This window comes from Protomyctophum bolini (genome assembly GCF_963924005.1).
Source record: "Protomyctophum bolini genome assembly, chromosome: 23".
Classification (NCBI taxonomy): domain Eukaryota; kingdom Metazoa; phylum Chordata; class Actinopteri; order Myctophiformes; family Myctophidae; genus Protomyctophum; species Protomyctophum bolini.
In genome coordinates this window covers 29,446,695-29,471,551 of record NC_137884.1, presented here as the reverse complement: position 1 = coordinate 29,471,551, position 24,857 = coordinate 29,446,695, and the positions used below count along the sequence as shown (strand labels likewise).

Below are 24,857 nucleotides of genomic sequence, written 5' to 3'. Positions count from 1 at the left end.
CTCTGCGTTTAGGCCACGTGTCGACCCGATGCTCGCCCGCAGTTGGAACGCAGTCTCTACAGTAACATCCTGTAGTCTCTACAGTAACATCCTGTTGGAACGCAGTCTCTACAGTAACATCCTGCAGTCTCTACAGTAACATCCTGCAGTCTCTACAGTAACATCCTGCAGTCTCTACAGTAACATCCTGTAGTCTCTACAGTAACATCCTGTAGTCTCTACAGTAACATCCTGTAGTCTCTACAGTAACATCCTGTAGTCTCTACAGTAACATCCTGTAGTCTCTACAGTAACATCCTGTAGTCTCTACAGTAACATCCTGCAGTCTCTACAGTAACATCCTGTAGTCTCTACAGTAACATCCTGCAGTCTCTACAGTAACATCCTGCAGTCTCTACAGTAACATCCTGTAGTCTCTACAGTAACATCCTGTAGTCTCTACAGTAACATCCTGTAGTCTCTACAGTAACATCCTGCAGTCTCTACAGTAACATCCTGTAGTCTCTACAGTAACATCCTGTAGTCTCTACAGTAACATCCTGTAGTCTCTACAGTAACATCCTGTAGTCTCTACAGTAACATCCTGTAGTCTCTACAGTAACATCCTGCAGTCTCTACAGTAACATCCTGTAGTCTCTACAGTAACATCCTGTAGTCTCTACAGTAACATCCTGCAGTCTCTACAGTAACATCCTGTAGTCTCTACAGTAACATCCTGTAGTCTCTACAGTAACATCCTGCAGTCTCTACAGTAACATCCTGTAGTCTCTACAGTAACATCCTGCAGTCTCTACAGTAACATCCTGTAGTCTCTACAGTAACATCCTGCAGTCTCTACAGTAACATCCTGTAGTCTCTACAGTAACATCCTGCAGTCTCTACAGTAACATCCTGCTCTGTCCTTCAGGAGACGCTGACCGGAGTCTGGCCCAGGGTGTGCGTGAGAAAGAGAGCGAGAGAGAGAGAGAGAGAGAGAGAGAACGCAAGAGGAAAGAGTGGAGGGGGTCCGGGTCTCATCTGAACCAGGAATGAGTCCACCAGACGCCCACACCGACGCCAGTGCAGTCCCTCGCACCGTTCCCCCTCCCGTGGCAGGAGAGAGAGGAGGAGGAGGAGAAGGGAGCGAGGGCGTCCCCTCACCCACAGCGAAGAGGCACAGACAGACGGACACTTTTCTTTTGTCTGTTGCCTGAGATGATTTCAACAAGCAGAACACGCATGTCTGGACTGCAGAACCAGCAGAACACACGGCCTGTCTGGACTGCAGAACCAGCAGAACACACGGCCTGTCTGGACTGCAGAACCAGCAGAACACACGGCCTGTCTGGACTGCAGAACCAACAGAACACATGGCCTGTCTGGACTGCAGAACCAACAGAACACATGGCCTGTCTGGACTGCAGAACCAGCAGAACACATGGCCTGTCTGGACTGCAGAACCAGCAGAACACATGGCCTGTCTGGACTGCAGAACCAGCAGAACACATGGCCTGTCTGGACTGCAGAACCAACAGAACACATGGCCTGTCTGGACTGCAGAACCAGCAGAACACATGGCCTGTCTGGACTGCAGAACCAGCAGAACACATGGCCTGTCTGGACTGCAGAACCAACAGAACACATGGCCTGTCTGGACTGCAGAACCAGCTACAAAGATCAACAGTTGCTCGGCTAACTGACGGGCAGTCAGACAGACAGACAGACAGACAGACAGACAGACAGACAGTCAGACAGGGGGGCATCGGGAATTACCGTCACCAGTCCTCAAGCGTGCAGCATAAGGATATGGAATGGTTTCTCATGTTGAATCACAGTTTTGTGTGTGTGTGTGTGTGTGTGTGTGTGTGTGTGTGTGTGTGTGTGTGTGTGTGTGTGTGTGTGTGTGTGTGTGGCGGATAAGGGGGACTTAATCGTGATCGTTTTTTTGACTCTCAAACTGGCGACTCGTCTCTTGTTTCCGACTTTTCTCTATCCAGTTAAATCACACGAGGAGGAAACGCCGAGGCGGTTCGTTTATACTTTGTCTTATGATCGTTGCTGAAGATATTCGTAACATTTTAAGGTGAACATTTTCAATGAGCGAGGTGGCCGTGTGTTGAGGGTAAAGACAACGAGGATGAGCTTCAGATACAGTAGAGTCATCCACTGAAGGTCAGGATGAGGTTCAGATACAGTAGAGTCATCCACTGAAGGTCAGGATGAGGTTCAGATACAGTAGAGTCATCCACTGAAGGTCAGGATGAGGTTCAGATACAGTAGAGTCATCCACTGAAGGTCAGGGCGCTGTGGAGGAATGGAGTAGCGCGTTGCTCCTTCCTGACTCCGTTGGGACAGCCCTGTCTCGGGTGAAACGAGACAGCAGACCGACCTGTGTTTGTTTTCATGAAATATAACGTAGAACTGGTGAAACTTATTATTCATTGAATTCTTTTCAAGCCCTTTTTAGATTAATCGGTTTTTCGCATTTAGGGCACGTCAAATATGTTGGGGGCGACATTCAGTTTGTGATGATTTGGATTTGTGTGTTGTTATAATAATGTTATAATGTGATATAAAAGTGCATAAGTGAGTGGTGTTTAGTGAGGGCAGGGAGTATTATCCTGTTTGATTATTTTGGTCTGTTAACATAGGATAGGATAGGATAGGATATATTAGATATACTCTGTGTTCTGTTGCATGGGCCTTTTCTGCCAATCTGCCCACTGTAGTAAAGTGTGTAAACTTTAGACTTCTACTTTGTGTCTGTGTTTGAAAAATACAACATTCCATAGATATTGTTGTCATATTAACACTCTTTTGGTTTTGTCTCGGGAGGAAACCTCATAACTGAATGAAAAATATACATTTTTCATTTACATTTTTCATTTTCAGAAAACCTTATATTTTTTAGAACAAACCAATACAATACTGCCTCATCAAAGTTGGTGTAACAGTTGATAAAATAGCCATCAATCAGTGCCTACTGCATGTACAGTATTCTTATTACTGCATGTACAGTATTGTATGAAAACAGCTGAGATCTCTAGGGGGGGGGGGGCGGGGTGTAACTTATGTCCTCTCGTGAGCACTCTGAGGGCGTGTCTGTTTCTGTGTAATTACAGTACACACCCCAAACGAGTGTCTCAGACAGTATGAAGTACAGTTGAGTGTCTCAGACAGTATGAAGTACAGTTGAGTGTCTCAGACAGTATATATGAAGTACAGTTGAGTGTCTCAGACAGTATGAAGTACAGTTGAGTGTCTCAGACAGTATGAAGTACAGTTGAGTGTCTCAGACAGTATGAAGTACAGTTGACATGCAATAGTTTGCATTCAGTGACAGTTTTGACACGTCAGTGGTGCTCAACCTTTTTCACGCCAAGGACCCCCAGAATGATCTGTGATTGGCTACCGGCCCCCCATCTGAAAATATGTTGTTCCGGTTAAAAACGTTCGCTCGGAAAGAATATATATATTATAGACCATATTTTCTTTAGATGGCAGATCTACAAGCTCATAGCGCTGAGCTTGTAGATCTGCTATTATCATTTTTCAATAGCTAAAACACCAAAAGGGGTTCCGGCCCAGAAAGCTTTAAGCGAGTTTGGGACAGTCGTAGCAGACCGGTCGTGTCCACTGATGTCATCTTCTTTAGAACCATTTCATTCTTTAGAACCATTTTATTCTTTAGAACCATTTTATTCTTTAGGGTCTTTAGAACCATTTCATTCTTTAGAACCATTTTATTCTTTAGGGTAGGGTCTTTAGAACCATTTCATTCTTTAGAACCATTTTATTCTTTAGAACCATTTTTATTCTTTAGAACCATTTTATTCTTTAGGGTCTTTAGAAGCATTTTATTCTTTAGGGTCTTTAGAACCATTTCATTCTTTAGGACCATTTTATTCTTTAGGGTCTTTAGAACCATTTCATTCTTTAGGACCATTTTATTCTTTAGGGCCTTTAGTACAATTTTATTCCCACCACATTAATTAACTGGTCAGTTAATTTGTATCTTTTCGTTGCAACTATAGCTCAGAGCAGTAATTTCCCAGCTTTGGTGAATCATTGAACTACACATTGTTTACATTCCATCCATACAGTGAAGTGAAGAATAACTACAAAAGTCAAATCATAAAAGGATTGTCTTTAATTACTGATCACAATTTAACAGATTAATTTAGTCATTTAGAAACAAAAACAACATTTATAAACCAAACGGGTTCGCAGGCTATATTGTTGTGGAATGTGATTAATCTTTATGTCAAAGACCCATGTTGTCTCATCCTGCATTATATGGGTCATTATTCAAACTGTCCATCACTGGATACTTCCAAATTACTGTAGTTTTAACTACAAGAACCAGAGTCTGTAAACAAAAGACACACACTCATACTGACATGTAACACAGTCGTGTGATACAAAATATACTTCAAAAGTTACTGTAGAAATACCTACAAAGGCCGGAGTCTGGCTAAAACCGAAAGGAAAATGCACACTGTCTTCTAACACACACACGCACACAGACACACACGCGCGCACGCACACAGACACACACACACACACAATCACACTGACTTGTAACACAGTCGTGTGATGCAAAATATACTTCGAAAGTTAGTGTAGAACACTTACAGAGGCCGGAGTCTGGCTAAAACCACAAGAAGAATGTTCTGTCTAACACAGTGGGGTCCCAAACCTTTATGTCAAGGACCCCCAAATTGATACTAATTAGCCCACAGACCCCCATGTGAAGAGATATGCCTTAACGACCCCCATGTGAAGAGATATGCCTTAAGGACCCCCATGTGAAGAGATATGCCTTAAGGACCCCCATGAGAGAAGATTTTTAATTTCAAGGATCCCCAGTGTGACATGCATTGGCATTTTTATATATATTTTATATTTTTATATATACCCTAACCCAGATTTATATTTATATATATATTTATATTTATATATTTATATTGTAAAATCAATGTTAATTTAACTCTGAAAGTGTACAAATGGACCCGTTAGTACACTATACTAAGGGTCCATTTGCTTCCAAACTATCATTTAGCTGGGGACCCCCTGGAACTCCCTCAATGACCCCCCTTTGGGAACCACTGCTCAAACACTCACAGGGATTTAGTGAACAACAGGCAGAGTTTATGATGACAGTTAAATAGAACGCTTCAATGCATGAACCACTTAACCCTAACCCTATAAACCCTAACCTAACCCTATGAACCCTAACCTAACCCTAACCCTATGAACCCTAACCTAACCCTAACCCTATAAACCCTAACCTAACCCTATGAACCCTAACCTAACCCTAACCCTATGAACCCTAACCCTACGAACAGCTTGTCAACAACAGTGCAAAAAAAAAAAAAAAAAAAGTATTTCTAAACTCTTGTGGTTTTGGTGGTTGTGTGTTTGTTACAATGCGTCCGTCATTACGGAGTTGTTCAGGGTTTTTTCCCTGTCTGATTCCATCTGCATAGTAAAAGTAGTACAAGTTAAAGTCATTCCACAGTGTGTGGTTTGGGTGTGGGAGGTATAAATATATCCTTCAGCCAACTCTGTAGTTAACACAGTTCAGCCGTGCGCTCCTTCCAAGAAACTCCAGACTGAGCTCTATTTTAGTTTTTCTTTTACTAACTTAGCATTACATCTGTGTCATTCTAGGACAGCATTCTGTTGGGAAACAACCTTTACATGACTCCCTATCACTGCTGTAAACTCTATCCCATCATTTGACGAAAAGTCTCGTAAAGTCACAGTGTGTAAAATAACGCGTATTATTATTATACCATATTATTACCATAATATCATTACCATAATATTATTACCATATTATCATGTAAATGTTCCGTGCTTTCTAGAAAAGTGCTTTCACAGAATGTTCTTCCTAAAGCCAGTGGTTTTCAACCCTTTTCAAGGTCCATTATTTATTAATTTGAGCCACGGACCCTAACAGGGTTAACCCTAACCCTAACAGGGTTAACCCTAACCCTAACAGGGTTAACCCCGGACCACCATCTGATGACATTTAGCCTCTCAGACCCAAAAATAAAGAATATGTTGTTGATCAAAATAACAATTCTTCTACATTGTGTGGACTTCTGGTAAATTAAGTAATGTTTAACAATAATTCAAAATGTTTACGCTCTCAAGAGTTAAAGATAAGGGTCCATTTGGTTACCAACTCTCCGTCATTTACCTGGGGACCGTCTGGAACCCCATCAAGGACCACTGGTGGTCCCCGGACCACTGGTTGAAAACCACTGTCCTATGCACTGAACAGCGGTGACACAATACACAATAAATCCAACCTTGTAGCAACAATGTACAGTATAGTACAGTAGCTGCTGACAACAATGCCCAAAGTCAGTAAATCAACTGACGATACAAAATATCATGTAACAAATATAATAGACTTCACAGACCTCACAGCCTGTTTACTTCACCTTGTCAACAGTTATTATTAAAGTGATGATAAATATACTGTACACACAGTGTGTGTGTGTGTGTGTGTATATATATATACACACATACAGTACAGTATAGTAGACAGTACAGTATACAGTATAAAGTACAGTATATACAGAGACAAAGTAAATCAGTTTTTACTCCACTTGTAGCTCCTTTGCCAACATTGTGTAGCTTTTGTCACCATGCCAAGACAGATGGAGAGAGAGCCGTGCGTGTGTGTGTGTGTGTGTGTGTCAAATAAGATCCGGCTCCTAAATGTATGTCTCTCCCACCACGCCTCGTGTAAACACACGTGCACAGCACACACACACACACACACACGGCGTGCACTCACAGGGGGGGGGGGGGGGGGAGTCCATACTGTACTTTAGCACGTGTCTTTCAGCAGCCCCAGTTTCCTCAAGGCGTCTCTGCGTGACTCGTCCGTGGCGCCTCGTCCAGAGAACTGGACGGTGATTCCCTGTGAGCGAAACGCGGCCGGTTTGGAGACGGACTTCCGCCTCGTGGGTTCTGGGGACGGTTTGGAGACGGACCTCTGCCTCGTGGGTTCTGGGGACGGTTTGGAGACGGACCTCTGCCTCGTGGGTTCTGGGGACGGTTTGGAGACGGACCTCTGCCTCGTGGGTTCTGAGGACGGTTTGGAGACGGACCTCTGCCTCGTGGGTTCTGGGGACGGTTTGGAGACGGACCTCTGCCTCGTGGGTTCTGGGGACGGTGCCTTCTGGGGGGTGCTGAGAGAGGGGCCGTGACGGTGATGGTGGATAGGCTTGGGGGCGGGGCTGGGGGCCTGAGGAGCCATCCTCCCGCGGGAGGAGGGCGTTATGCTCCGCGTCTTTCCTCCGTAGCTGTTCACCTCGTAGGGACCGCCCGGGGACGGCGGGGCTCTGTGAGAGCTGAGGATGTCGGGGAGGGGGGCGGGGGCGGGGGTCATGACCTTGGACTTCCCTCCATAGCTGTTGTAGTCGCTCAGAGTGGCCACTACTAGCGACGGGTGGGCCTTACCGTCATGGCCCACCCAGCCCTCGCTGACTGAAGGCTCTCTCCTGTCGGATGCAGAGGGATTCACCACCATGCCTTTCCCTCCGTAGGTGTTGAAGTCCAACGAGGCCACTCCAGGGGGCGTTGGGGCGACTGCCGGCTGGCTCTCGGGCGGAGGCGGCGGCGGAGGCCAGTCGGTACTCTGGGTGACGGCTGATGGAGGCGAGGGGTTTCCCTCGATGGTCTCAGGGCTGCTAATAGGATCGGGTAACGCCGCTGTTTGTGCTCTCGTCTCGGCGACAAGAGGCTGGCTCGGACGTGTGGCGCTGGTTCCTGTGTCTGTGGTGTCTGTGGGGGGGAGGGGGGTCACGGGGGTGTCTGTGGGGGGGAGGGGGGTCACGGGGGTGTCTGTGGTGGGGGGGAGGGGGGTCACGGGGGTGTCTGTGGGGGGGAGGGGGGTCACGGGGGTGTCTGAGGTGGGGGGGAGGGGGGTCACGGGGGGGCTGCTGCCTCCAGACCTGGCGCGGTTCCTGGTCAGGCCCAGTTTGGACAGAGCCTCCATCCTGGACTGGGCCGGCGTGGGATCCCTGAAGGACACACTGCGAGTGGGAAGGTTCCGGTCCTTCTCCGAGGGGGGAGGGGCCGGGGGCGTGGCCTCCAGAGGGTGACACGTCCCCGTCAGGTTGGCCAGCATCTGCGCCCGCCTCTCGTGGATGCTGACGCTGGCCATCGATTGGTTGTTGCTGTTGCTGTGGGAGGAGCTGTGGGACTGCGTCACGCTGATGTTGGCGGGGAAGCGGCTGGGCTTGGTGGAGGTGGGCGGGCCCTGCTTGAAGGAGGAGGCGTGGCTTAGCGCTGGTTTATCGGAGTCCAGGCTGCCGCGGCGCAGGTTGTGGGCCATCTTCTGGGCCATCAGGACCGGCGTGGGGACACTGCCAGGGGGGGGGTACGGACCGCAGCCGCTACTGGGCAGGGGGGGGTGGTACGGGCCGCAGCCGCTACTGGGCAGGGGGGGGTGGTACGGGCCGCAGCCGCTACTGGGCAGGGGGGGGTTGTATGGGCCGCAGCCGCTACTGGGCAGGGGGGGGTGGTACGGACCACAGCCGCTACTGGGCAGGGGGGGGTGGTACGGGCCGCAGCCGCTACTGGGCAGGGGGGGGTGGTACGGACCACCGCCGCTACTGGGCAGGGGGGGGTGGTACGGACCACCGCCGCTACTGGGCAGGGGGGGGTGGTACGGACCACAGCCGCTACTGGGCAGGGGGGGATGGTACGGGCCGCAGCCGCTACTGGGCAGGGGGGGGTGGTACGGGCCGCAGCCGCTACTGGGCAGGGGGGGGTGGTACTCCGAAGGCAACGTGTCCATTAGATCACGTTTAGATGACCTCGCGTCAACGTGACTGTCGGGAGTTCTCACCATATTCTGGAAATCTACAGGAGATAAATAATAATATATATAGCCAGGAGATAACATTTAACTCCACATTCAATAATATCTGGGCAAAAGAAATACCTTAACCCTTAACCCTTAACCAGGCCTGACGTCGACATTTAAAAGATGTCTTCTAAATCCTGACAGTTTTCTGAAATACCTCATGTTTCTATGTCAGTGGTGCTCAATATTTCATGTCAAGGACCCCCAGAAACTAGCTAGCCTAGCCACCCAGTTTGCTAGCGCTCTGGGAGAACAGAGCGGCTGAATTCTTTGTTTTGATTAGGTGTGGTAGCGGTGCTCGTTTGAACCACGGCTAGAAGGCTGTTTCAACCAATCAGATTGCTTCCTCGAAACGACCTGTTGTATAAATATATTCAAACATTTGCGCCACATTTTTCTAAGTATAACATAATGCTTAAAAGTAAACACCAAAAGGAGGTTCCCGCCCAGACTTATAGGCTGTGGGTTCAGCAGAATACCTGGCATGGAGGGGTCAAAAAAGGCCTCTCTGGTCTGGACCAGGTCTGGTTGAAGCAGGTCTATGATGTCCTGGTCTTTGGGACCACGTCCGTCTGCCATGGGGGGCACAGCGCTGGGACCAGAGGTACCGCTACTGGGACCGGGGCTGGACGCGGAGCTAGAACCTGGGCTGGGACCAGAGGTACCGCTACTGGGACCGGGGCTGGACGCGGAGCTAGAACCTGGGCTGGGACCAGAGGTACCGCTACTGGTCTCCAGGGCGTGTAGTTGGACTGGTTCTGGTCCAGATCTCTCCTCCTGGTCCAGACTCTCCTCCAGAGAGTCGATGGTCTCCTCAAAGAACTGGATGCACTCCTGCTCCTCCTGACTCAGGAACTGCAGAGCCTCGTCTTCCTGTCGGTTGAAAAAGCAACAGTTTGGAACTCTTACGGTGGACTAAACACAGACAGGGTAAATATACAGCTTTATTATTATTATTATTATTTATAAACACAGACAGGGTAAATATACAGCTTTTGATTAACTGCCTGAGCTTTATTGTCAAGATGCATAAGCTCCGTTGCTGTCAGGAGGAAATCTCAAAACTCCATACGTCTGTTGTTTCATGAATCAGTGCTATATTGAACACCCTTTACGTCTGTCTGTTGTTTCATGAATCAGTGCTATATTGAACACCCTTTACGTCTGTCTGTTGTTTCATGAATCAGTGCTATATTGAACACCCTTTACGTCTGTCTGTTGTTTCATGAATCAGTGCTATATTGAACACCCTTTACGCCTGTGTGTTGTTTTCAAAATATTGAACCAATGGAAAAAGCAGTAAAAAGTGCTTTAAAGACGAAACCTCTTAACTCCATTGGACCCTCAAACTGTCTGATGAAGCAGCTAACTCCACCACCTCTCTCCTTCTCATGGAAGTGTAATATTGATTACATATTGACAGTAGACTATCCTCGTCCTCGTCAGCATTGATGGACATAATTAGTGGTGTTGAGCAGCAGGTAGAGATACTGAACGGCCATTACCTGTTCTATTCATGGGCGAGCTGAAAAACCTGTTTCAAACCATTGAGCTGACTCTCTCAAGGTGTGTGTGTGTGTGTGTGTGTGTGTGTGTGTGTGTGTGTGTGTGTGTGTGTGTGTGTGTGTGTGTGTGTGTGTGTGTGTGTGTGTGTGTGTGTGTGTGTGTGTGTGTGTGTGTGTGTGTGTGTGTGTGTGTGTGTGTGTGTGTGTGTGTGTGTGTGTGTGTGTGAGTGAGAGAGAGAACACAGGGCTGTTTGTTCCTGCATCCCAACCCAAACGTCTCTCTCTGCCCACCCTGTGTTTGGCTCAAATGCCCCCCCCCCCCCCTCTCCTGTGAGAGGGGGGGGGGGGGGGGGGGGGGGAGAGTGTTAGAGAGGCGGGGGCTGAAATCCCCTAAGAGGAGCACTTTTGGACAAAACTAGTGAAAATAGCAGATCTACAAGCTCTCAACACGTCGCAGCGCGACGTGTTGAGAGCTTGTAGATCTGCTATTTTCGGGGCACAACCCAGCACTCTTTAGCTAGTGGAGATGCAGGTGTGTAACGACATGGATTTATAAACATATGCTTGGTGTCATACTGTATATTATAATATACTGTATATTATAATATACAGTATATTATAATATACAGTATATTATAATATACTGTATATTATAATATACAGTGTGCTTGGTGTCATACTGTATATTATAATATACAGTATGACACCAAGCATACTGTATATTATAATATACAGTGTGCTTGGTGTCATACTGTATATTATAATATACAGTGTGCTTGGTGTCATACTGTATATTATAATATACAGTGTGCTTGGTGTCATACTGTATATTATAATATACAGTGTGCTTGGTGTCATACTGTATATTATAATATACAGTGTGCTTGGTGTCATACTGTATATTATAATATACAGTGTGCTTGGTGTCATACTGTATATTATAATATACAGTGTGCTTGGTGTCATACTGTATATTATAATATACAGTATGCTTGGTGTCATACTGTATATTATAATTGCACAGCCAGCCAGCAAACAAAACAAACGCAGGGTGATTATTTTAAGGTAATGACCTTCATTCTGTGGTCAACTTAGCAAAGAGGTGGCAGGTGACAATTAAGGCACAAGTCCTTTAAGGATCATTTATGTGACTGATTTTCAACCAAAATGATGTTGTTTTGGGCAAGTCAACACTGTATGGTAGTAGTATACTACTGTATGGTAGGCTTTACATTAGCCTTGAGTCAAAGCTCCGATGACACTCTGACAACACCCTGTCGAAACCAGTGTGAGATTCAACTGATACAAGTTTCAGTAACAATGACGGGTTATTGTGTCAGTCAGTGAGAGACCTGAAAACTGCAGCTTAACCGGTTTGGACCTGGCATCCATTCTATAAATACCATAATACAAATACTGTCTAAAAAAACAGTTTCTATGTCAACCTTTGTCAGCGTCGAGGACCCCCAGATTATTATCCGGATTTGGTCCCGAACCCCCATCTGAAAATATGTAGTTCCAGGGACACCCCCCCCCCCCCCCCCCCCCCACACACACACACACAGAAGCAAATATTTGAGTGAAAAACGTTCACTGTGAAAGAATAATATATATTCAAAGATTTTCGGCACCACATTTTCAACGATTTTTGTCAAAAATAGCACACCTATACAAGCTCATAGCGCGGCACTCGGTGCCGCGCTATGAGCTTGTAGGTCTGCTATTTTTCAATAGCTAAAGTACAACACAATGCTTAAAACACCAAAAGGGAGTTCCCGTTCAGAATGGCTTAACCGGTCCAACTCCTGTGGTGCATTTCTGTGAATGAATGTCATCCTCCGGGCATGCTAAGGGATTAACTTGTCAAGCCTGCGTACATTCTCTGTGTCCGTAAGGGCTACAGGTGTTGTGTAAACGATGCACAATGCTCAGTCACGCGGGTGACACACACAATCTAACAACAAGCATTCTACCACAGGTCGTTAAGAGGAAGCAATCTGATTGCTTGAAACGGTTTCTAGCCGTGGATCAAACCAGCACCGTTCACCACCTGATCAAACCAAATAATTCAGCCGCTCTGTTTTCCCAGAGCGCTATAGCAAACTCGGTGGCTATAGGCTAGCTAGTTTCTTTGGACATTTGTGGTCGTAGTGACTACATCTGTCATTTTTTTCCCAGCGATTTTCTTAGTTTTAAGGGTAACTGTTGTGGAATTGCAATATTACACGAGAGGGTGTTGTTTAACGTGATTATTGCCACGACAGTGATGCGGTCAGGAACGAGACGAAGTCGAGTTCCGCAAGCATCACTGAAGTTAATTACGTTATTGTTACAAACATAATTGCGAAACCATTATATGAAATAATAATCTACCAGAAAACAAACGATTGCAAATTAAATCTCCTTCTAATGAAATGGAGATGAAAGAGGTTTACATCATTATTGTCAATAAATCCTTAAGCTCTCTCTGGCAGACTCTCTAATAACCTCTAATAATAAACTCTAATAATAACCTCTAATAATAAACTCTAATAATAAACTCTAATAATAACCTCTAATAATAACTCTAATAATAAACTCTAATAATAACTCTCTAATAAACTCACAGCACTGGAGCGTGAGTTTGACCTTTGACCTCCGTTGACTCTGAAGTGGAGCGTGGGGTTGGTCTGCAGGTGGATGTCCATGGTTCGGAGGTCGGAGGTCAGAGGTGGGAGGTCAGAGGTGAGAGGTCAGCTGGCCTGTGGACATCTCTTGGACAGTCCCGCTCTTAGCAGTGAATCTGGCCTCACTCGGAACAACCATCTAATCTCTGATCAAAGGAAGAATATATGGCATTTAACAGTAGCAACATGAAAATAAAAAATAAAACGTTATATTGGTAAGACTGACTCTAATTTAAGTTCTACAGGGGCCACGCATTAAAAGTAAATTAATCCACAAAATTAACGTAATTTGTATTGTTGACCCATTTCAAAAATATTAGTGCAACTTTCGTACCCCATTTTTCACACAGAACTATGTTTTTTGTGTCCATATCACTACACCCAAAAAATAGTTCCATGTGATAGAGGGGTCAAAGTTGAACAAAAGTTGTGCTAATATTTTAGAAATAGGTCAACAATACAAATGACGTTAGTTTTGTGGATTAATTTATGCATTTAATGCGTGGCCCCCTGTGCCCCCCCACAAAATGATATTAATATTTTAATATTGACCAAAACCAGAGCAGAACTCCCACCACGGGACTCGGGCTATCAATTAATGTACAGTTGCAACCACTATATTATTAAAGGCAAGTATTTCTTACAGCTTAAGTTTAAAAAAAAATCTGAACTATCCCTTTGAGCATCTGATACAGTTACTGTACATACTGTATATGTTACATACTATACTGAGCTTTAATGTGAGGCCAGATATTCATACTGTATGTTATACTATACTGTACTGCTTATTCAGCTAATGCGAGGCCAGATATTCGTCAGGATGTTATGCAAACACCAACTGACTCAACTACAACTCTATAAAGATAGAGGATGTTACCCTAGAAATATAATGATAATAATAATAATTCACAATATGAAGTGCATCCATTTCGGCTGACAGATTGTAGGCTATATTCTGCTAATATTTTAATAGGCTATACGTATTGTATTCCCTGCATATTTTATTAAGTTATAACCAACACAGCGAGGCAGTTATTGTCGAGTTCTACTGGAGTTTGTAAAGGACGAAACAACAGCTGGTGAAACGGTGCTAATATGAAAAACAAACTAATATGACAACACGTCGGGACGGTTGAGCTGAATGAGCTCATTGGTTTCTGGTGAAACTGATTGACATGAAGCTCAATTCCGTCCCGTGTTGTCATATTAGCTAAAAGAATGACGCGTCTAAAGAAAAAATGAAATTTTATAGTATAGACCTCTCAATTTTGTTTAAATATGTAAACATTTGAAAGGTGTGTTAATTCGATCAGTTAATAGCCCATATCGGTTTAGTCAAATAAACGTCTTACCCAACTGTTCTTCAATGACCGCATCACTGTCCGTCCAAACTATCTCAGCTGTGTCATACAGATACAGATATATAGCGGCTACACATAGTACAGTACAGACTGTGTTTACAACGAGAACAATCGCTCTATTCTATAAAAAAAAAAATATATATATATAACTAAACCCAAAACAGTCCTTCTGCTTCTGGTTCCATGAGGTCTCTGTATGGCGATCTCCTCGTGCGTAATGTGAGGTGTGAGTGTGTGTACGCGTGTGTGTCTTGTGCGTGTGCGTGTGTGTGTGTGTGTGTGTGTGTGTGTAAGTCAGTTCAACTTCAGTGGGTCATAAACTCCACCCAACCCTCGGAAAGGGGCGGGGCTTCGTTCAGGTTGTATTCCGGTGAGTTTGACTCCCAATCAAATATTGAAAAGAAATCATGAAAATGCACTTTGATCCAGATCCTATATTATTATTATTATTATTATTATTATTATTATTATTATAGGCATTGCCAGATCCAAGTCTGATCTGGTCACATTGCTAGATCCAGGGAATGTTGGTAACATTTTGGTTTCAAGAGTTAAAATATTGTTTAAACGTCTGGCTTAATCTACTTAATTAACAAGACATTTACACATTTAGAGAAAATGCATTCTTTTTATTTTTAATAATAATAATAATAATTGTACCTAATGGTACCACATAGACACAGCATCCAACGATATAACTAAATACTCTCTGTTTTGGTGGACCTCAAATTAATGCAGAATTTAATGGGTCTTGATATGAAAAGGTTTGAAAACCATGTAGATAATTATGTTAGTCCACTGGATAGAAATAGAATAGATAAACCATGTAGATAATTATGTTAGTCCACTGGATAGAAATAGAATAGAATAGATAAACCATGTAGATAATTATGTTAGTCCACTGGATAGAAATAGAATAGAATAGATAAACCATGTAGATAATGATGTTAGTCTGGATAGAAATAGAATAGATAGATAGAGACAGGGATGTCTACATATCGTTTAAAGTCGCGTGTCATGGATGGACAGACTGGAAAAACCGACGTTTTGCCGCCATCTAGTGTTCACCAGCAGACACTGCATGTGTATATAGATCCTTTACAGTGGTATAAACAAGGTCAATCAGATGTGTGTATATATATATATATATATATATATATATATATATATATCAAAAAAGAGAGAAAAGCCTTCCAAGGAAGGGACTGCACCTGACGAAGCTCACGGCGAAACGTGTCGTGCTAATAAATAAGTTTGATGCAGTAAGTTGTCCCTCTCTGTTCCCTGGAGTGTGCAGTCAGTCCCTTCCTTAGAAGGTTTTTCTCTCTTTTTAGATGTCTCTGCCTGCTAACTAGACTTGCACCTCCTTTTTGGATGTGCAGGAGTCCCTTTTTTGTCTCATATATATATATATATATAAATATATTAATATATATATATATATATATATATATATATATATATATATATTAATATATATATATAGTGTAACATCATTTTGCATTTTTGTGACAGGTCTAACCCTTCTCCCCTTCCCCCACACACAAAACAGTTTTGATGTCACATGACATCCGTGACTAAACTGGGGGCCTCAGTCTAGTGGTCACACTGACACTGCAGCACCTTCTGCGTGTGTGTGTGTGTGTGTGTGTGTGTGTGTGTGTGTGTGTGTGTGTGTGTGCGTGCGTGCCACGTGCATGCTCCATGGGCATAGCATAAGCGTGTGGTTTCGGCATTTGTAGAGAGACATTTTGTTTCCTTGTTTAACAATGTGTCAATGTGGTCAGCCTGACAGCGCTGTGTGCTTCAATGCACACAAAACCACATCTTTACTGTGTAAAGAACATAAAAAACCCTCCACTGGTGTAAAACAATCACTTGTATAAATGCATTTACGTAAACAAGCTTGAATTAATGCTCCAGTACAATATAATTATAACTAGTTCAATAATTGAATAGCTGATCTCAAAATACAATAATCAGATTAAGGCCCCCCCCCCCCCCCCCCCCCCCCGGCCAGAGAGGAAATAGTTTGGGGAGAGATCTAGTGAACTAAAGTAACCTGGCGTCACCAGGCTTTGACGGAGGAAAGCCTGGTCTGTGTTACAACAGGTCTGGAGCGGAGTTGACTCCCCACTGGGTTGGTTAGGAAGCAAAAGGCAGAGACGTGTTTAAGTACAAAAAGGCTTTATTCAATTAGCAGATTGTTTTATGCATTTGGTCTCATCAACATCATCCTCTGTCTGTCTGTCTGTCTGTCTGTCTGTCTGTCTGTCTGTCTGCCCGCCCGCCTGCCTGCCTGCCTGCCTGCCTGCCTGCCCGCCTGCCCGCCCGCCCGCCTGCCTGCCTGCCTGCCTGCCTGCCTGCCTGTTATTGTCTAACTCTAACTCCAGTATACACAGACACGTTGTTGCGATTCACAGCAGCATAATGGCGGTCGCCTTCTCCCTTTTATTACAACAAACAAAACAACAATGAAACAAACAAACAAAAGAAGAAGAAAATCATGATCAGAGCAACAACACCCCAGTGTGGCCGGGGGAAAACTTTGGAAGATATTAAGGTAAAATAATACTAGTTAAAAATTAATACAACTTACCACTGTGTTTGTAGGAGACACTGGGGAGCCACGGGATTGTCCTATGAACAAAATACACATAATGATGATTAGATTATCAGGCTGTATTCATCAAAGGTTTATCCAGCTGGACACACAGATAGATAGATAGATAGATAGATAGATTTCCTTTAACATCATAAGAACATGATAAATGTAGTTATAATGGTCTCATTAATATGACAAAACAAAACAGGGATGTTGCAGTCAGTAAAGTAAAGATCACACACTCTGCAGAAAGTATTCATACCTCCGTGATCTTTTCTCCATATCTTGTAGAGCGTCCATCCAAGGAGCAGAGTGGACATCCACAGGAGAACATTTGACACCACCAACACAATGACGGTTGGATTGAAGTGATGTGGACGTTCACGTTCTGAAATGATTAGTGCACGTTCACCAGTTCAGATGAGAACAACCGTAATTTCCACTGACACAATCCAAGTGCAAAGCACAATACATAAATCAGTTGACTTTTGTAAACAAACTATAGAAACTATTACCTAAACATAATTCACCGTATGTACATTTACTGTACCTTGGCCATTCAGTGTTGGTCCATTTCCAGAGGTCTCTCCCACAGAGGTCTCGCCCAGTTCCTCTCCTTTGAAAGGAAATCATCATTACTAAATTCTAATCTGATGGATTTACTTCATAATCCTTCAAACCTAAATGACAATACAGAGAAAAACATACCTTTTATCTCTAGGAAGGTTCCTGGTCCAAACTCAAGGAAACCTACACCCATTACTCCACAGAAGTATCTTCCAGTGTCGCCTGGCCTCGCAGTTTTTATTTTAAGATGACATGATTTAACTAACGCGTCCATCTCCACAAACACACGGGCCTCATCGTCACAACTGTAATTGGAATTGTCAATGTTGTCTTGGTATTTTGCTACTACACATTGTTTAGTGAAAGTAGTATTTGCTGCTGTCAATTTGTACCACACATAAGTTGTACTAACAACTTGCGAGACGTGCGTCCCTTCAATGTAACATTGAAGGGTAACTTCCTGGCCCAGCTGTACTGCTTGATGTGAAAGCGGCTGAGAGATACCCGCTTGTTGAGCCACACCTGCAACACAGGAATAGGTTTAAAAAACATTTATGGGGTTCGTAATAATGCTGTTATTTTGGCCAATTTGTTCTGCAAACTTGAGTTTCATATAAAACAATAATAAGAGAAAAGACTCATAACTCTCAAAAACATTCAGTAAGCCTATACATTTAAAATGATCCTCAAAATTCTTCTTTTTTAAATGCATTGTATACGATATGCAATCATACAGATGCAACTCTATTGCTGTGAATACTTACAAGAGTAAATTAGAAGAAAAGGTGCAAAGTACTCCATCCTTGTCCTTGCTTGGTTCAGTGCTGTCACTGCTGTGTGTTCTCTGCTTCACTGTGACTGTCTGCTGTCTGCTTCACTGTGACTGTCTGCTCTCTGCTTCACTGTGACTGGCTGCTGTCTGCTTCACTGTGACTGGCTGCTGTCTGCTCTCTGCTTCACTGTGACTGGCTGCTGTCTGCTGTCTGCTTCACTGTGACTGGCTGCTGTCTGCTTCACTGTGACTGTCTGCTGTCTGCTTCACTGTGACTGGCTGCTGTCTGCTGTCTGCTTCACTGTGACTGGCTGCTGTCTGCTTCACTGTGACTGGCTGCTGTCTGCTTCACTGTGACTGTCTGCTGTCTGCTTCACTGTGACTGGCTGCTGTCTGCTTCACTGTGACTGGCTGCTGTTTGCTCTCTGCTTCACTGTGACTGGCTGCTGTCTGCTTCACTGTGACTGGCTGCTTGTAGAGGTATTGTCATTGTGAATTCCTGTCAGCTCCACCATGCATCTGATTGGCCCACCGACTATATCCTGCACTACGTTTGATTGGCGGTTGCTCATTGTGCCACAAGCAGGATGTTGTATGAATACTCCCACATATAGAAGCATTAGCCAATAGGTGACCCACATATAGAAGCATTAGCCAATAGGTGACCCACATATAGAAGCATTAGCCAATAGGTGACTGACAGTGAATGCAATAGAACATCATTATAAAGTAGCCATACCATGGAAGTATTTGATAGATGAATGGCAGTAATGTTGGGATTGAAGAGAAGGAAGGTATTTTTTATCAAATTGAAAGAACAGAAGGTAAAGTATGGGAAGTATGAAGCAGTCAGAACATGTATGATGACCATGTATTCCCCACATTCACGACATCTATGGCCCTCCAGTGGCCCAGGACATCCATGGCCCTCCTGTGGCCCTCCTGTGGCCCTCCAGTGGCCCTCCTGTGGCCCTCCTGTGGCCCTCCAGTGGCCCTCCTGTGGCCCTCCTGTAGCCCTCCTGTAGCCCTCCTGTAGCCCTCCTGTGGCCCTCCAGTGGCCCTCCTGTGGCCCTCCTGTGGCCCTCCAGTGGCCCTCCTGTGGCCCTCCTGTAGCCCTCCTGTAGCCCTCCTGTGGCCCTCCAGTGGCCCTCCTGTGGCCCTCCTGTGGCCCTCCAGTGGCCCTCCAGTGGCCCTCCTGTGGCCCTCCAGTGGCCCTCCTGTGGCCCTCCTGTGGCCCTCCAGTGGCCCTCCTGTGGCCCTCCTGTGGCCCTCCAGTGGCCCTCCAGTGGCCCTCCTGTGGCCCTCCAGTGGCCCTCCTGTAGCCCTCCTGTGGCCCTCCAGTGGCCCTCCAGTGGCCCTCCTGTGGCCCTCCTGTGGCCCTCCAGTGGCCCTCCAGTGGCCCTCCTGTAGCCCTCCTGTAGCCCTCCTGTAGCCCTCCTGTAGCCCTCCTGTAGCCCAGGATCAATTCATCAAAACATTTAGAGACGTACGGATATATAGATATATAGTATGCAGCCACGCAAGGCCTTTTTCAATTTAAGCTTAAGGTTAGTACAGTATCTGCCCCAGTCCACAGTCCACAGTGTACAGTTATGCCCCAGTCCACAGTCCACAGTTATGCCCCAGTCCACATTCCACAGTGTACAGTTATGCCCCAGTCCACAGTGTACAGTTATGCCCCAGTCCACAGTCCACAGTGTACAGTTATGCCCCAGTCCACAGTCCACAGTGTACAGTATCTGCCCCAGTCCACAGTCCACAGTGTACAGTTATGCCCCAGTCCACAGTGTACAGTTATGCCCCAGTCCACAGTCCACAGTGTACAGTATCTGCCCCAGTCCACAGTCCACAGTGTACAGTATCTGCCCCAGTCCACAGTCCACAGTGTACAGTTATGCCCCAGTCCACAGTCCACAGTGTACAGTTATGCCCCAGTCCACAGTCCACAGTGTACAGTTATGCCCCAGTCCACAGTCCACAGTTATGCCCCAGTCCACAGTGTACAGTTATGCCCCAGTCCACAGTCCACAGTGTACAGTTATGCCCCAGTCCACAGTGTACAGTTATGCCCCAGTCCACAGTCCACAGTGTACAGTATCTGCCCCAGTCCACAGTCCACAGTGTACAGTTATGCCCCAGTCCACAGTCCACAGTGTACAGTTATGCCCCAGTCCACAGTCCACAGTGTACAGTTATGCCCCAGTCCACAGTCCACAGTTATGCCCCAGTCCACAGTGTACAGTTATGCCCCAGTCCACAGTCCACAGTGTACAGTTATGCCCCAGTCCACAGTCCACAGTGTACAGTTATGCCCCAGTCCACAGTCCACAGTCCACAGTTATGCCCCAGCCGATCCCAGATGGTTGTCTCACACGTTGGGAGGAGGAAAAAAAAGGATGGGATATCGGGCTTTCACCCCACACATTACTTTTCTCAGAGATAAGCCTCAAGGCTTGCAGTCATGGCTTCACATAGCTCACGTAAAGTTAAAATATCCGTGCAGGATCCAGAAATGCATAGCCGTTGCATTTCGTCACTATTCTAGTGGGACATCTGCCCGGATGTGTATCGGTTCTATTCTAGTGGGACATCTGCCCGGATGTGTATCGGTTCTATTCTAGTGGGACATCTGCCCGGATGTGTATCGGTTCTATTCTAGTGGGACATCTGCCCGGATGTGTATCGGTTCTATTCTAGTGGGACATCTGCCCGGATGTGTATCGGTTCTATTCTAGTGGGACATCTGCCCGGATGTGTATCGGTTCTATTCTAGTGGGACATCTGCCCGGATGTGTATCGGTTCTATTCTAGTGGGACATCTGCCCGGATGTGTATCGGTTCTATTCTAGTGGGACATCTGCCCGGATGTGTATCGGTTCTATTCTAGTGGGACATCTGCCCGGATGTGTATCGGTTCTATTCTAGTGGGACATCTGCCCGGATGTGTATCGGTTCTATTCTAGTGGGACATCTGCCCGGATGTGTATCGGTTCTATTCTAGTGGGACATCTGCCCGGATGTGTATCGGTTGAGGCTTCCCGTAGGGCGTTCTGGTTCTGCTTTGTTGGGGGGGGGTAGCATATCCGTGCAGGTTCCAGGGGGGGGGGGGGGGTGCAGGTTCCAGAAATGCATATTTGCATTTGAAATCTGGCTGACTATATAGTTGTGTACAACAGGAAAATCATCATAAAGGAGGTAAAGATGGAAAAGAAACATATACAGTGAGGGGGGGGGGGGGTTCATATTTTACGGGGGCCAGTTTCTAATTGCAGCCGTCCGTATAGGTGCCCTTTGAGAGCAGTTTTGAAGGAGTCAAGTGATTTGCATGTCTTAATGACTGTTGGTAGGGCGTTCCACATTTTGATGGCATAGGAGCGAAATTAATTTAGTCCCTTGTTTGTGCCAAATCTGGGTTGCACATGGGTTGTTCGTTGCACTCCCTCATGGTGTTGTGGGTGTGGACTTCGTTTACATTAAGGAAGTATCTAGACAGGTACATGCAGGGTATCTTGGTGGTGTATGGAATCTTGTGGACCAGACCCATTGCTAGATGCTGTACTAATTAAGCCATCCAGCCTGTCAAAGTGGGCACTGGGTAGGGGTTCGGGGGGTGAGGCTAAGTAAGTAAGTAGAGAGAGAGAGAGAGAGAGAGAGAGAGAGAGAGAGAGAGAGAGAGAGAGAGAGAGAGGGAGGAAGGACAGGCCAGTTCTGATGAGTCAGATTAACTGACTGTAGTTTTACAATGAGTCCACTAGGTGGTGGACAATGAACACATTTACATTTAATGAAATGTTGCAGCCATGTTTCCATCAGAGTTTAGAAGCACTCGTTTTCTGTAAAGCAACGTCCTGCTGCCTCTTGCGTTATGTGCTAATTCAAAACAGGTGGTACGCAGGGTCAGTTGAGTGATATCTAACGAGCGCTTCCAAACTCCAGCACTTAGAAAAAGATGAATCTGCAAGGACCCAAAGTAGATCATAACATGTCAACAGTGGACTTTTATATGAAACAAACACTTTGAGGATAGAAATAGAATAATTCAAGCTTTCTCTACAGCTGCAATGTTGGTGAGTTTGACGTTGTTTAATACAACCAGAGAGGACTTTTCTGTTTGGATGAATGGGCTTCCATTGCACCTGTAGGTAGCACCTTGCCATTAACTTTAATATATGGTAAGATGGACGCGGTCTGCATGATTCTCTCTCTGTCACCATGCAGGCTGGATTGTCCTGTTTTTCTTGTAGATCTGCTCTTGTAGTGTGGGAGGAACCAAGGGGAGGAACGAGGAAGTGTCTCGTAACGTTCCCTTCCCCCCCAAACAGTCAGAGACTCAGATAATCTTGGATCTTTTCCCTCTACTCTCCGGCCAGCTCTGCTCTGCTCAACAAGGTCTACAGGTATTTATAAAAGATACTTTATGCTGTTAGTATGTTGTGTAAACACTTAACCTGTGGTTAACAATAAGCCTACATGTATCTCTGAATATTGAATACTTTACTTTTTAAACTAAGCAACAGCTACATATCCTTAAATATTTTCAATATTATTAGCCTCTACTTGTATTATGTCTTCTGTAATCTCAGCATCATTGAAAATGAAGACTTTGTCCTTTTTATAAGAAAACAAATAAAGGTTAAATGTACTTTTGAACCCCTACCATGACATGTTCTATGAGCAGGGTGTGGCTGTAAACAAGTCCTTGGCTTAGTCCACGTCCCTGCAGGGTAAACAAAGAACTTTGCTTTGCTTTGAAAGTGCAATTATCCTCCATTTTCAATTAATCTGAACATTAAAGACATGACATACAAATACACACTTATATGAAGTAAAAAGGAATAACAGTTAAATAAAGTTACAAATTACAATACAATAATTAGTGCATATTTGCAGTTTGTCCACACAGCCTTATAGCCCCATTTGTGCCTTCTCCCTGCTACGCTCATTCTGTAGCTCCGAGACCCTGGGCCCCTCCCACCGCGGTTCAGAAACGTTTCCACAATACACGCTTCTTACCCTTTTCTGCACAATGAATCCAAAACGTGAAGGGGCAGAAAGGGTTTACACTAATTCAACCTTAGCAACGCCAAAGAAAATCCAACTTTAAACGGTTACATGAGCTTCACAGCGTTTGTTTAGCATGTTTTTCAAGGAAGTTTAAAAGCTCTAGCGCCTCCCCTGGTCGAACATTTCCAACTGACCTCAGTTCACTCGACATGCTGCACGCGCACACGCACGACTTCCTTGATAAACATGGAAGCGACTGACAAAAGGCTCGGTTCAAATGGCCAGTTGGATTTTCTTTGGCGTTGCTAAGTTTGAATTAGTGTAAACCCTTTCTGCCCCTTCACGTTTTGGATTCATTGTGCAGAAAAGGGTAAGAAGCGTGTATTGTGGAAACATGCGCCGTTTCTGAACCGCGGTGGGAGGGGCCCAGTAGGGTGTGACCTCATCTCGGAGCTACAGAATGAGCGTATAGGGAGAGGACACATATGGGGCTAGCTTATATCCTACCAAAACATTTGAACTGATGCTGGAAAAACATGCAGGGAAGATGGCCCATTTTAGCATTTCAATTCATTCAGTGAGTGAGAGAGACAGTTTGAATGCTTCGCATAGTAGCCTAAGCCCATCACAACTTGTTTAGAAGTCAATTCAAATCATTAGCATAGACACTCACTGGCCTGACAGAAGTGGGTATTTAGGGAGCAGTGCTCCACCTTGTGGTACCAACTGGCATTGGCGCACGCCGTGTGAAAACTGTGCTGAAAACTGAAACTGTGCTCACAGTAAGACGCACAGAGAGACAGATGTCATTGAATTGAGCATTATCTATACATAACAAAGTGTGAATATCTAGCTATAAAGCAAGTCTTCTCACTTTGTGCTATTCTAGATCTAGCATAGTAAGACAAGACACAACAGATACAATGGTTCTTCTGACAAGACAAGACACAACCGTTCAACATTCTGTGTAGACGTGTCATGATCAGTTGTTTGTGTGAACCAGGTAACCAACCAGTTTGACAACCTCTTCTCTTTCCTTGTCTGTCTGTCTGTCTGTCTGTCTCTCAAACATGCTTTATTGGCATGACATTTTACAAGTGTTGCCAAAGCACAATCACAGATATGACAAACAACAACATAACAACATAATATCACTGAAATGAAAAAAATATATACTTGTGACAGGAATTGACATATTTTGCAGCCAAAACTGCACATTCCTTCTGTTCCCCCAGAAGGAGTGGTAATTTCTCCCTTTCTGTCATACTTCGGAATTCTGGGAAATTTGTGTCTGTCTGTCTGTGCACATTGTCAAAGTCTTTCTCAGGTTTGTATCAGTTACTGTAGTTAGGTAGTCTGCCACAGTATACTGTCTGTTTAGAGCCACATATGTTTCTAGTTTGGGTTGTGATTGTGTGAGTTCGTTCCAATATTATGTGATGTATTTATCTTTTTCTTTAGTTATAATCTAATAGTCTCTCTCTCTGTCTCTCTCTTTCTTTCTC

At 45.0% G+C, this 24,857-nt stretch overlaps 1 protein-coding gene across 1 annotated transcript; it reads right to left on the bottom strand.

Annotated features, from left to right (window-relative positions):
* Positions 1 to 4,106: 4,106 nt before the first annotated feature.
* proser2 (proline and serine rich 2) lies at positions 4,107 to 14,645 on the bottom strand. Its single transcript, XM_080757530.1, has 4 exons — positions 14,396 to 14,645; positions 12,984 to 13,189; positions 9,352 to 9,745; positions 4,107 to 8,868 (listed from the first exon to the last, which is right to left on the bottom strand). Exons 2-4 carry the CDS (start codon positions 13,062 to 13,064, stop codon positions 6,827 to 6,829), a joined length of 2,517 nt encoding a protein of 838 aa, XP_080613656.1. The 5' UTR covers positions 13,065 to 13,189; positions 14,396 to 14,645; the 3' UTR covers positions 4,107 to 6,826.
* Positions 14,646 to 24,857: the final 10,212 nt, after the last annotated feature.